The sequence below is a fragment of the Notolepis coatsorum genome (assembly GCF_963971535.1).
Source record: "Notolepis coatsorum genome assembly, chromosome: 15".
Taxonomy (NCBI): Eukaryota; Metazoa; Chordata; class Actinopteri; order Aulopiformes; family Paralepididae; genus Notolepis; species Notolepis coatsorum.
Genome location: NC_140179.1, coordinates 7915130 through 7928523, shown reverse-complemented (window position 1 = coordinate 7928523; position 13394 = coordinate 7915130). Strand labels below are relative to the sequence as shown.

General features: G+C 41.1%; 1 protein-coding gene across 1 annotated transcript; it reads right to left on the bottom strand.

Annotated features, from left to right (window-relative positions):
* Nucleotides 1–3868: 3868 nt before the first annotated feature.
* On the bottom strand, nucleotides 3869–13089 carry lto1 (LTO1 maturation factor of ABCE1). The gene is made up of 5 exons (XM_084330270.1): nucleotides 12953–13089; nucleotides 12620–12725; nucleotides 11751–11821; nucleotides 9777–9894; nucleotides 3869–3974 (listed from the first exon to the last, which is right to left on the bottom strand). Exons 1-5 carry the CDS (start codon nucleotides 13018–13020, stop codon nucleotides 3903–3905), a joined length of 435 nt encoding a protein of 144 aa, XP_084186396.1. The 5' UTR covers nucleotides 13021–13089; the 3' UTR covers nucleotides 3869–3902.
* Between the last annotated feature and the right edge of the window lie 305 nt (nucleotides 13090–13394).

Here is a 13394-nt window from a genome sequence, read left to right as displayed (position 1 = left end):
CGGTGCTGTGCCTCTAGGGGGGTCCCGGGGCATGCCCCCCGTAACTTTTTTTTTTACATTTTAAAGTTAAATGCATCAATCTGGTGCACTTTGAGAGCAAAATAAAGAGGCTAGATCTATGATGATTGTACATGTCAAAATACTTCCCAAAGGTCAGTGAATACCACAACCACTACACCAGAGGAAGCTCAACAAATCATGTTAAACCCAGATTCGGCTCAAACAAGGGACTAAACACGTTTAGCAATTATGCCACAACAATGTGGAACGCCCTACCCAAAGCTGTAAAGGAATGTGAATCCCTGCCCACATTCAAAACCGCTCTTAAAGAGCACCCACGGGAGGCTGCAATTCGAAACTGGCCACCGTAAATGCCCAAAACCCCCACCACCTCCTAATAGACAGTCTCCTCCCCACCGCATGTATATATTCCCTCCCCACCGTATGTATATTTCTCTCCCACCCACCCACCCCCTCCTAATGTACAGTCCCCTCCCCATCATATGTATATACTCTGTCAGGATCTAGGGGTAACAGTACTGTATATTTGAATACCGTTTATGTCACAAATGTATCAGTACTAAATACCTATATATGTCCCTATGCCATAAATGTCATGTATGTTGCGTATGTCATAAATGTCTATATGAATTGAAAATGGGGGACCCTAATGGAAACAAGACAAACGTCTTTCTCAGGTCTGCATCCCCTTAACAATTGTATGTATTGAGCCGTACTGTATTGTACCCATTCTGCAATCTGTTAAATAAAAATAAAGTTTTCATTCATTCATTCATTCAGCTCAATACACACAATTGTTAAGGGGATGCAGACCAGAGAAAGACTTTCGTCTTGTTTACATCAGGGTCCCCCATTTTCAATTCATCAGTACATATATGACATACAGATAGACAGTACTGCTACATCTATGACATACCAGATTTGCAAATACAGTACCGTTTGTGATACAAAAAGAGTCCAGAAAAGGGAGTATATACATTTGACGTAGAAACTGTACATTGGAGGAGGTTGGGTGGGGTTGTGTGGGGGGGGGGGTTGGGTAGGGCGGGGAACACTGTACAACTGTACGAGCAAAACTGTACATTGGGATATTGACAACCATACTAGGTCATTTACATTGGAGGGGGTTGGGACTCTGTACGAACAAGCAAAACTGTACATTGGAATATTGACAAAACCATACTAGGTAAATTACTGTACATTGGAGGGGGTTGGGTTAGGACATTTACAGGGGCCAGTTTCGAATTGCAGTCTCCCGTAGGTGTTCCTTGAGTGGTTTTGAAAGTGGGTAGTGATTCACATTCCTTTACAGCTTTGGGTAGGGCGTTCCACATTGATGTGGCATAATTGCGAAACGTGTTTAGTCCCTTGTTTGAGCCGAATCTGGGTTTAACATGATTTGTGGAGCTCCCTCTGGTGTTGTGATCGTGGTATTCACTGACCTTTGGGAAGTATTTTGACATGTACATGGGTACCTTGGTCGTGTAGTGTATCTTGTAGACCAGGCCCATTGCAAGTTGCTGTACTCTGTCGTCTACTCTAAGCCATCCTAGGTTGTCAAAGTGGGCAGGGGTGAGGTGGGTTCTAGGAGTAACGCGTGGGAGGCTCACGCTGCCCCCATTGCTTCCTGATTCTGCTGTACAGGCGCACCAACCGACCTGTAGGAGTCGCTGTCCACAACGTCCGATCCCCACCCACCGGCTTTCCCACCCCCTAATACTGCCAATTGTATTAGTATGAACGACCAGCCAAGCCGGAAGCAACGCCGAGAGCTGGGCTCGAACCCAGCATATCCTGCGTTAGTGGTGAGCGCCTTGCCCACTGCGCCACTTAGCCGTCCTTTAATAGCTTTCTTTGAATACAGTTTCTCTCCTGTGAAATACAAATGTTCAACAAAACCATCAACATTGACTCAGCTAGACCGCTTTCTTATATTAATTTATATAGAATTTTTTTTCACTCCATAGATTAATCTAGATACATTTTTTTAACGCTTTAAAGAATTTAAATTAATCTCCAGAGTTAAAGCATTAATTTTGACAGCCCTAATATATATATATATATATATTAAAAAAGGCTATATCTGGCAATACTGGCTACTGGTTGTTTATGCCTTTCCTCTGCTTCAACATCTCAAGGAACACAATTTTATGAGAAGGTTGGTTGGTCTTCGCTGATGGAGAGGCGCAACAAACACTGGTATTTTTAGGGCCCTTAATACATTTTTTTTTTATTATTATTATCGATATTTTTATTATCGATTATTAAAATATATCACGATAATGATCATTATCGTTTTATCGCCCAGCCCTATAATGAAGACATACTTTAATGACCCCAGGTGTATACTGTAGGTGCAGGTCTTCGACAAGTAAGCTCTGGTAGCTCTGCCAGAGGGCTAGACCTTGTCATTTTGTATTTCTTCAGTGGCGTTTGGACTCTCCCTCGCTTACCTAGTTGTTGGATAACGGACAACACGGTCGCAGATCTTCTTTACGTTTTAATCCTTTCACTGCCACACAACAGCAGGTTAACCGTTTCACTGCCACACTACAGGTTAACCCTTTACTATCGGTAGTGTGATAATAAAGGGTTAACCTTCTGCAGTGTGGCAGTGAAAGGGTTAAGACTTTTGAAGGATCCGCAGCAGGGAACCGTGTGACCTGGACGACAACTCTCTGTTTCCACAAGAGGCAAACCTCAAAGGCCACTTCACTGCAGACTGTACACTATAAACACAGGACTGACTGCCCTGTAGATGGGTTTCCCCGTTTGTAAACAAGCTGTACTTTAGCCAATCGGTCATTTAAAATCAGTGTGGCTTGTGAGTGTGATACTCTGATCGGTTACAGAGTGCCTGGACACTGGATAGACTGGTTACATCACTAGCATGACTGTTACAGAGTGCCTGGACACTGGATAGACTGTTTACATCACTAGCATGACCTGTTACAGAGTGCCTGGACACTGGATAGACTTTTTACATCTGGGTGGCGCTCTAGGCGACCGCCTATATCGCCTGTAGGAAGGTCCGCCCCTGCCTGGACATTGGATAGACTGTTTACATCACTACCTGTTACAGAGTGCCTGGACACTGGATGGACTGTGTTTACATCACTAGCATGACCTGTTACAGAGTGCTGGGCACTGGATAGACTGTGTTTACATCACTAGCATGACCTGTTACAGAGTGCTGGGCACTGGATAGACTGTGTTTACATCACTAGCATGACTGTTACAGAGTGCTGGGCACTGGATAGACTGTGTTTACATCACTAGCATGACTGTTACAGAGTGATGGGCACTGGATAGACTGTGTTTACATCACTAGCATGACTGTTACAGAGTGCCTGGACACTGGATAGACTGTGTTTACATCACTAGCATGACTGTTACAGAGTGATGGGCACTGGATAGACTGTGTTTACATCACTAGCATGACTGTTACAGAGTGCCTGGACACTGGATAGACTGTGTTTACATCACTAGCATGACTGTTACAGAGTGCCTGGACACTGGATAGACTGTGTTTACATCACTAGCATGACTGTTACAGAGTGCCTGGACACTGGATAGACTGTGTTTACATCACTAGCATGACTGTTACAGAGTGCCTGGACACTGGATAGACTGTGTTTACATCACTAGCATGACTGTTACAGAGTGCCTGGACACTGGATAGACTGTGTTTACATCACTGACATGGCTAACATGCATGAAGATACTGTAGTCCGCCTCGTAGTTCCAATCGGGATTGGGTTCCACATCTTGCCCCGCGCACACGCACATGTACCTGACTCAGTCATGAAACCCATGGAGAACAATGTCTCCTCCCCCCCCCCCCCCCCCACAGTCTTCAGGGCAGGTGGTGGACTCTGTCTTCAGAAGGAGATTCCACCGGAGCCGTTGACATAGTCACGGAAGTCTGCGGGCACGCTGAGCAAGGAGCACACCTGGAGAGAGACGGAGGAGGAGGGAACGGAGATGAAGAGGGACGGTTAGTTTTCCTGAAAGTTCATTTAGTCAACAACATTTAACCAGAGCTAGAAATTTATTCTAGGCAACAGAGTTCGAAGCCCACTCTAAAGCTCACATAGACAAAAGGTTTGCCTGGTTTTTATTTCTGCCAATTAGGAGCTTATTCTTTGAGTCAGTATCAAGTGTTCTACCTTTTAGGATTCAGGGAAAACTCGTTCTTGGTTGCTCATATAGAACTAGTGTTGTTAAAATGCATGAACGTCTTAAATGGTGGATTGTTGAGAAAAGACTTTCTGCCAATTTACCAATTTGTTTTCAGAAAGTCATCACAACCCACAGTCCTAAATATATCTCTGATGAAATTATTTACAACACAAATGTGCACATGTATTTTACCAGAGGGGCAAGTAGAGGGCAGATTATTCTACCCCATGCAAAATCTAACAGTATGCAAAGAACGGTTTTATATAGGGCTATCAGGGCATGGCATTGTCTTCCAAGTGACAATAAAGGGCTCTACATGCTACCGCGACTGCAACAGTGTTGTAGAGTGTGTTGCGAGGATGTTGCGTACCGTTCACCCAAATCTAATCTGAACAACCGTTGCATTGATGTTGCGTAGTATTGATTGGTTAGTTACTGAATGGGGGTGGGGCTGTCATATAATATTGGTCCCGCAGGCAGGAATACTATCCTCGATAGTTAATGTAATTTATACAAATGGAAGTATTGATTTCGCCGTAACGAATCATTAAAAAAATATACCGTTAACTGGAATATGTTAGTTTCTTACACATATGTTGGATTATGTAATTGGTTTGTGATGACAAACCAATAAAAAATCGAGAATTAACCGGTGGTTATCCTATAGCCCATATTATGTACATTTCAACAAAGTGGAGCTGCAGGAGACTTCCATAGCATACGCCTTCAAATCCTTTTACCTTGACGATTAACACTTTCAGTGCCCAGCAGGGGGCGCACATTTAGTGCTTGAATGCCCACCATCCGCTTCAATGTTAACGTTAATATCGCCTAATCTATGTTTTAAATTATGGCTATGTGTCTAATCTGCCCGTCGCCCATCAATGACTCATTTTCCAGTCAACATTGTGGAAGCGGATTGTTTTTTTATCGGTTCATTTCCGTTTTATAGCATTTTGAAAAGCCCTAGTTTTCAAAAATAAAAAAAGATTCTCTGATAAACGCCCTGTGCTGTAATATTCTAGAACGTTGTCATTTTTCGGCCTATTTATGAATCGTTTTCAAATAAACGCTAGACCATCGATAGTATATGTGTATGCATGCACGCTGGTGCCGCGCGCTGAAAATAGATTCTCCTAGTTCCTGACCGCTCGCACAGTCAAAGAGCCTGGGGGACACATATGGGAAAAGCTTATATCTCAGTGAAAACGGGTCTGATCATCCCAAGACTGATCAGATGGTATCCAAATGGATTATTCCAATTCCTGATCGCCATTCCGAAAATCAATATTTTTTTATTTTATTGATCCAATGCTACGTACTGTAAAGACATATTACACGCTGTCCTGAGGGTCCAGAATGAATCTGATCGGCTCCGGTTACATGCGTGAGAAGTAAAATGTGGATTCCGGAGTTTTTTTCTCTCATCCATTTTCATTGAGTCCAATCCAATTACATGCATTACCATCTGGGAGACGATAGGGGGCGCTTTTTTCACATCTGAGCGCCTGGTGGGGCAGGCTTACCAACGGTAGACTTGGTTGATGAAATATGAATTCAGATTGCTAATAAAAAAAATAAAGCAAATATTCTCGTGATGGGCATTCAACCCGCGGGCTGATAACCCGAGAAATCTCATGATGGGCATTCAATGTGTTAAAAGCCTTAACATGGCTGGTGTTGATATTTTACGATGCCAGCTTGTGAGCATTCATTGTAGCCAGCCAGCTAACGTTAATGCCATTCAGAATTTATTAACATAGCTACAACAAGACAGTAACGTTAATATAATTACATGCATCATTGTTTACAATGAACGGTGGGGCTAATCGAAAGGACTGGACACGGACAAGTTAAACAGCAATCAATTAATTTAATACAACACAGTCAACATGTAGTTTTGAGCTGCATTTTCGTGCCTACGACCGCACCACAGCCACAGGGATATGCGGCTTTGACGAGCTCTCTCTCCTGCCGCTCTTCAGCAGCTCTTCCTCGACCTCGAGTGCCTGTAGCTGCCTGCATTTTCACAACGGCGTCCACCCCTGCTGCTAGCTAACGTTAAAACTAACCTAAAATTAGTTGTTCACCAACAATCTACAGATACCAACAAACACAGAACCGGACTACACAAGCAGATAGCGAAGCATCATAAATACTTCCGGTCGGGGGGTTTCAAAATAAAAGAGCGAGGTCTAAAGCACCGGAAATACGTTTATTTTGTACATTATCTAACGTTAAAACGAACCTAAACTAACATTACAACTAACCTAAAGTTAGTTTAAGTTCGTTTTAACGTTAACGTGTTGGGATGGGGATCGAGGGCGATCCATTTCTGGTTTATATAATACTAATACACGCCCAAATCATGTCGATTATTGAGTTATGGCAGCGATCCATATCCACGGTGTGTGGCTAGAGTCCTGGGATGATATGCAAGTGGCCGGACGTATTTAGGAGACGCACCGATATCCAACCGGCATATCCGGTTTGGCAACTCTCCGATCATCCACCAGGTGGCAGTATTGAAGCATTGCAGAGTTGTGCTGAGTCCCACAGCATCAGACAAGGCTCTGTGAGTGAAATATGAATACCATGGCGAAAATATGAAATATGATCAAAATAATGTCGTACGCCGTGATCTGGCAGAATTCGCATGAACTTGAAACCCGTTGTACGACGTTTTTGGCGCAGAAAGTGTTAAGGGATGTAAGTGTTTATCAATTCAAAAAATTTAAGAAAAAATAATATTTTGTCAGTATGAAAATAAAATGTGATCTGAATAGTGAGATATTTTCTTTTTTTTCTCTTTTATTTTTTATTATTATTATTATAATTTTTTTTCTTGTTTAACTGTGGATTGTGTGTTTCTTGTATAATGGTATAAATTATTATTTGTGTAAATTAGGTTGTACACCGACCATTAAGTAAATACTTGTTTAGTTTAGGAATAACTAAGATTTATTCTTCTTCCTGCTCCTTTTGTCCATGGAATGTTATTTATGATTGTGTAATGAAGAAACTCTGATTGTATGATTCCATGTGGCAAATAAAAACTCTGAACTGAACTAATAAACAAACAATAAACCCCTTATTTCTGGTGCAGTGTAAAGTCACCATTGTACATTACCTTTGTGTGAGCATACAATCACAATCACATCACAATACCTCTGTGTGGAATTGGTGCAACTCCACCTTTTCCTCAGTGAGTTACAGATGTTTATTTGGATATTGTTCTGGGTGTTTTTTAGCAGACAATGTGAAAATATATATCAATTTAGGTGTTGCCTTCATATTTGGACAAATATCTCCCTGCAACTCCCCCCCCCCCCCCCCCCCCACACACACACACACAGAGACCCTCCATCATGTAGCTCAACTCCTTTTCTGTTGTGGGTTCCTATCAATGTCCCTCTCTTCTGCATCTTATGCAAATAGCACAGTTACACACATGAATCATCTACAGGTGATTTTCATTCAAGCTGCACGATAAATTATAAGTTGTCAGATCAATTGATACAACAAGAGTAGAGGCCACTTTAAACGCATCAGATCCCTCACTACGCTCGTCATCATCACCGTCCGAGCTCTGCCTCAGAGTAGGGTTGCCGTGGTGATGATGTGGAATTTTCCATGACTAATACACTCATGACAACACTGCTGTTATACAGGCGACACCAGACATTTTACAAAATGACTCAATATCTGTAGAGCGCCTACTTTGATCTTTAACGTTATGTGGCTACATTGATCCACTGTATCCGTTTACATCTTGTTTTTAATCAATTCGCAATGATCAGTATCCATTTTGACAGAGAAAGTTTATTCTAATTAAGGTTCTAATAAAAATAAACCAAAGGACAGTAATACCTTCTAGGGCTGCACGATTAATCACGAAAAGATTGCGATCTCGATTCATGCGATCTAATTTCTAAATGACGACGATTCTGATGTATTTGCATTTGCGTCAAAATGGAGATCAGTTGCATTAAAACACTCACTCCCATTCCCCTATGCATTCACGTCACGCTGCATTCACATGTTGAATTATTTGCTTTGGAACAATCCCAGTTGCGATATCAATCACACTTACACGACGATTTAAAGCAAAACACGCTATTAATTCAAGATATTTTCGTACTTTTGTCGGCAGATTCCCGTTTCCTGCATTCCTGTCATACAGTCCAAAGTTTATAAAAATCCCAAATTTGTTTTGTAGAAACGTTTTTGTAATGTGTGTACCGGTAAAAATACAGCATTATTATCCAAAATGGCCGTCCAACTAATAACATTCTGAGTTTCTGACCCTAGAGTCGGGACAAAGGTCAGAACCGAAAGTGGTAATTTGACAGAGCGCTTGTCCAATGACGCCCTGAGCTGACTGACTTTAAGTTTAAGTGAAGCACTTTCATATATGTTATGTTTAAGTTTAAGTCAAGCACTTTCATATAGTCATGTTGTCTGTTTAAGAAAGAGTGCAATAAAGGTTTTTAATTGAAAAAAATAATTGTGTGAGAGAATCGTGATCTCAATTCTTAGGGAGAAAAATTGTGATTCACATTTGATCAAGAGTCGTGCAGCCCTACTTTTCTCTCCGCTGTTTGACGGATGGACCGATGTAGCTGCAGCCTCATTTAGTGCATCAAGCAAACACACTGAGCTCCTCTACAGTCCAGCTTTCACTAATTTATATCAGAGATCTTTCAGAATCCTCCGCTATCGTTGTATAACATGTCGCCTCGCCTCTAGAGACGTCTTTCTCTCCTTCAGAAATGTGTTTTGTCTGGTAATCCCAGAGGTTTCCGGTTTGATTCCCACTCCACCCAGGCAGCGTGTCGAAGTGTCATTGAGCAACAACACTGAACCCCTGACTGCTCCTGATGAGCAGGTTGGCACCTTGCATGGTTGACCCCGCCGTCGCTGTGTGAATGTGTGAGTGAAGCGGCAAAAAAAATTAGGAAGTTGTAAAGCGCTTTGGATAAAAGCCGTTATATAAATGCACCATTTTACACATCAACGTTTGAGTGAATGAGTGAAGAACAGGTCCTATAGAGCTGTGAATCTTCACTGGCCTCACGATTTGATTACGATTCAGCTCAATAATATATTACATCCTCAATTTTATAATCTATATTACTGCACATGGTTACTTTTTCATCAATTAATACAAGCAGTCGGATACATTTACTTTTATTTAGAAAGTTCTTAAATCAGAATGTCAAAATAAATGGTTTTACTGGTGTTGCATGATACAGAGATACTAGAAAGGTATCTCGATACCCAGCTGTTAAAAACGGTTCAATACTCCATTTTATTAGTATCAATACTTTTAGAATAGCCTGATGTTGTATTTTCTATGAGTTGAGTGGATGCATGACCAGAGCACTAGCTTTAATAATACAATAATAGCTTTATAGTTGTGGAGCAAATCCCAAAGCGCTACATTGTAAAAGAACATAAAAGCTAGCAAGAGATTTTAATAATGATTATGTTCCGTCACATGCATCGATGCAGAATCGTCCGTGTCGCGACGCATCTTAGAATCGAGAAATGTCCACACCCCTAGGTCCTACCTGTCTGAACTTGGCTCGGACCCTCTCCATGTCCTCCTGCAGATTCTCATACTGAGGGTCGCCGTGGGGGATCTTCTGGATCAGCACCAGGAGAGACTCCAGAGTCTTCACACGCTTCCTGGACAAACACACACAAGACACTTCAGGGACACGCCTACACCATGGTCTGGTGCCATTTCTCCACAAGATGGCAGAAACGGAAAAATATAATATATGGCCTCATACAGGTCCATGAAAGTCATACAGTCATAATTACCGGGGTATTATGTCAGCAATGTATGACGGTATAAAAAAAATTATACCGCCCAAGCCTACTCCGTAGTACTAATTTGTTTATTTTGTACCCAGTTTAATCACCTGTACATTGTATATTGCTGTTGCACTTTACTGCTACATTTGCACTCTGGTTGGATGCCAAACTTCTTTTCGTTGTAATGTACTTGTGCTGTATGATATGACAATACATTTTAATATAATCTAAATCCAATTATGTGGCCAAATTGCACTCTCGAGCCGGGAAAGTGTCTCAAATGTAACACAAAAACAAACAAGTCCTGTACAATGTGCTGTATAATGACAATGCATTTGAAATCTAAAAAGACAAAGCAAAGTGCTGTGGCAGCAGTAGATCATGCTCATGTCCACCAGGTGGCGCCAAACACAGCATATGTGCCATTAGTCTGATGACATTCATAGTAGTCTCATGTGTTGCCATTCAATATGGGCCACAGCTGGTAATGATTCTCTTTAGTTATAATCACCCATTTTGCGACTAAGATGTCTGCGGTTAAATACTATGGAGGGTCTTAGCTTGTGCTGTATGTTCCACCTATACCATTATATTAAAATGATATACCCTATGTGTAAATGTATTGTCATCATACAGCACAAGTACAGTACAACGAAAATAAGTTTGGCCTCCAACCAGAGTGCAAATGTAGCAGTAAAGTGCAAGAGCAATAAACAATGTACAGGTGATTAAACTGGGTATAAAATATACAAATTAGTACTACGGAGTATATACTACAGTGATACAGGTGTAAAGACAGTATGGTAGTAGTCATACTGTCCAACAGCGTAACTAGTAAGAGTAGGACAATGTAGATATAGTAAAGCACTATGAGAAGGTAAGTACAGACAGGTGAGGATAGGTATATATATATGCAGTGAGAACATGCATTATTGTACAATGCCATCATTCATACACAGCTATGGGTCATATGCAGGTGTACAAGCAAGTAGATAGAGGGGTTATATGCAGGTATATTCAGACAAATATGGATATATATATATAGGCTATATGCTGTGCCTGTAAATATAAAAAAATATATAAATGTAAATGACTCCATGTCAAAATTAGGGGTTCTCTTATCCAAGTTAACCGCCAGTCCACTTAACCCTTTCACTGAAAGGGTTAACCTGCTGTTGTGTGGCAGTGAAAGGGTTAACATTATGTGTATTGTCGCAGTGAAAGGGTTAACCGCTTGGTAGTGCGGCAGTGAAAGGGTTAATGTCGACACAGCAGGTAGTCGTTCCATGTTTGAGGAAGAGCCATAAAGTCCTGAGATTAATAACATTTCCTTTACAAATGATTGGGTGAATATTTACACACCACCAGGGTATTGTAATGACAAAGCCAACAAAGTAAATATCAAGTATTTACATGAAGTAGCAGCACCCGTTTTTGGTGATGATTTGATTTCTGGCCTATGTTTTATCATTCTATTTAATCCCAATATCATCAATATCATACTCTTCTATTGTGCATTAGTGTAGATTGGCCATGACAGCTGTGAGAGTCTCAAACATGAAATAATGAAAAACAAATAAATAAATAAAAACAGGCAATGAGGTGTGTGTGTAATGTATATATATATATATATATATATATATATATAGTGGACGTGAGACTGGGATCACATCCTATATATACAGGTTAGAATATCAGCGATCTAGCCCAAACGAAATAGACACCTTGCTTTAGCGTCCGTGTTGTTTTGAAGAAGACATTTCCATCCAACGGCAAATCCATGATAGAAGGAAACCTGTGGGAGAGAACACACGACAGCAGCAGGTGAGTAATGGCCATTCTGAAAACTGAAGGATTACAAAGTGAATATGTAAATGATATCTTCTTTAAAAATGTGTAAAATAAAAAATAAAAAAAAATAAAATATAGCTAATCCAAACGATCTTGTATCAATAAACAACGCATCGCCACGGCAGCATAACAGTTGTAACCGATCCCTGTATATAGAAGTGGGGTACAACTCACTGCTGGTAAAATCACTGTTTAATTTATCTTTTTACATCGTATTACAATCCTTTAAACAATCAAATTCCCACCGTAAGAGCTATGGCCTCATACGGGTCCATTAAACCTGGTTGTTTAGCGTATTCCTTGTCTTGAACTGAACTGTCAAACTGTCAACCAAAGAAAGTGACAGCGATAAAACACACTGTTGCCTCACAACACAGCGACATGGATTTAAATAAATTAAAGTCACACTTCAAAGTGGGGGACCCTGATGTAAACAAGACAAACGTCTTTCTCTGGTCTGCATCCCCTTAACAATTGTGTGTATTGAGCCGTACTGTATTGTACCAATTCTGCAATCTGTTAATACAGTTTTCATTCATTCATCATTCATTCTCATACACATACATAGGCTTCTATCAATTCTAATAATAAAAGTCCTGGATATTCCTAAACATTAATTGACATGGATCTCTATAAAAACCATCCAACACATTGAAACTAGTAACATCACAAATATTAAGCAGGTAATTACTCAAAAAAACAATAAACCTTTCATCATGGGGTTATTATTTACAACAGTCACCTCTGAGGAGAGCTTGGCCCCATGCGAGGCTCCATGCCGCCGTCCCTCGAGCATCCCCTTGCGGGTCCCCTCCTCGAACCCCTCGCGGTACCCCTCCACGTGGTACCTGTAAGAGCGACAGTAACTTAATATATACAACAGCAACACTAGTGAGTAGACAGATATTATATTATATTATGGTTGATACATAGATATTACGTCGTGGAATAGAACAACTGTCGCCAGTGGGTCGAGGACTTAATATCCCACCGGGTTTGGAAAATGTTTGAATGTGTAAGCTTTCAAGTGTATCGTTAGGAAGTAAAGTTAGCCTGAGGGTTGTTGTCAGTTCACCTGTCATCCGCCATAAGTATACAATCAAACAGATCTTCATTTCCAGCAGATACGCGTGCCATGTTCATCTAGTCGTTTAATCACTTTCTACACCTCTGATTCTCGTCAATCAACACTGTTGTTATGGAGCGTCTCTTCCGCAAGTGAAACCGCTTCCGTCAGCTGTTTCTACTACTTCCTGCGTCCTCAACCAGCAGCGCGTTGCCACACGGGCGCTCTGCTGCCACCTGGCGGCCAGGAGTGGTTCTGCTGAGTGATTGTGTAGATTGATTGATTGATTGAAACGTTTATTAACAGATTGCAGAATGGGTACAGTACAGTACAGCTCAATACATACAATTGTTAAGAGGATGCAGACCTGAGAAAGCCTTTCGTCTTGTTTCCATCAGGGTCCCCCATTTTCAATTCATAGTGACATTTATGACATACACAACATACATGA

Excerpts from the sequence above, each read along its gene's own strand:
- lto1 (XM_084330270.1), bottom strand. The coding sequence starts at position 13,020 with ATGAACATGGCACGCGTATCTGCTGGAAATGAAGATCTGTTTGATTGT. Across the intron at positions 11,822-12,619 it reads GGGCCAAGCTCTCCTCAGAG|GTTTCCTTCTATCATGGATT; the intron begins GTGACTGTTGTA and ends TCTCTCCCACAG. Across the intron at positions 3,975-9,776 it reads TCCGAGCCAAGTTCAGACAG|GTGTGCTCCTTGCTCAGCGT; the intron begins GTAGGACCTAGG and ends GTCTCTCTCCAG.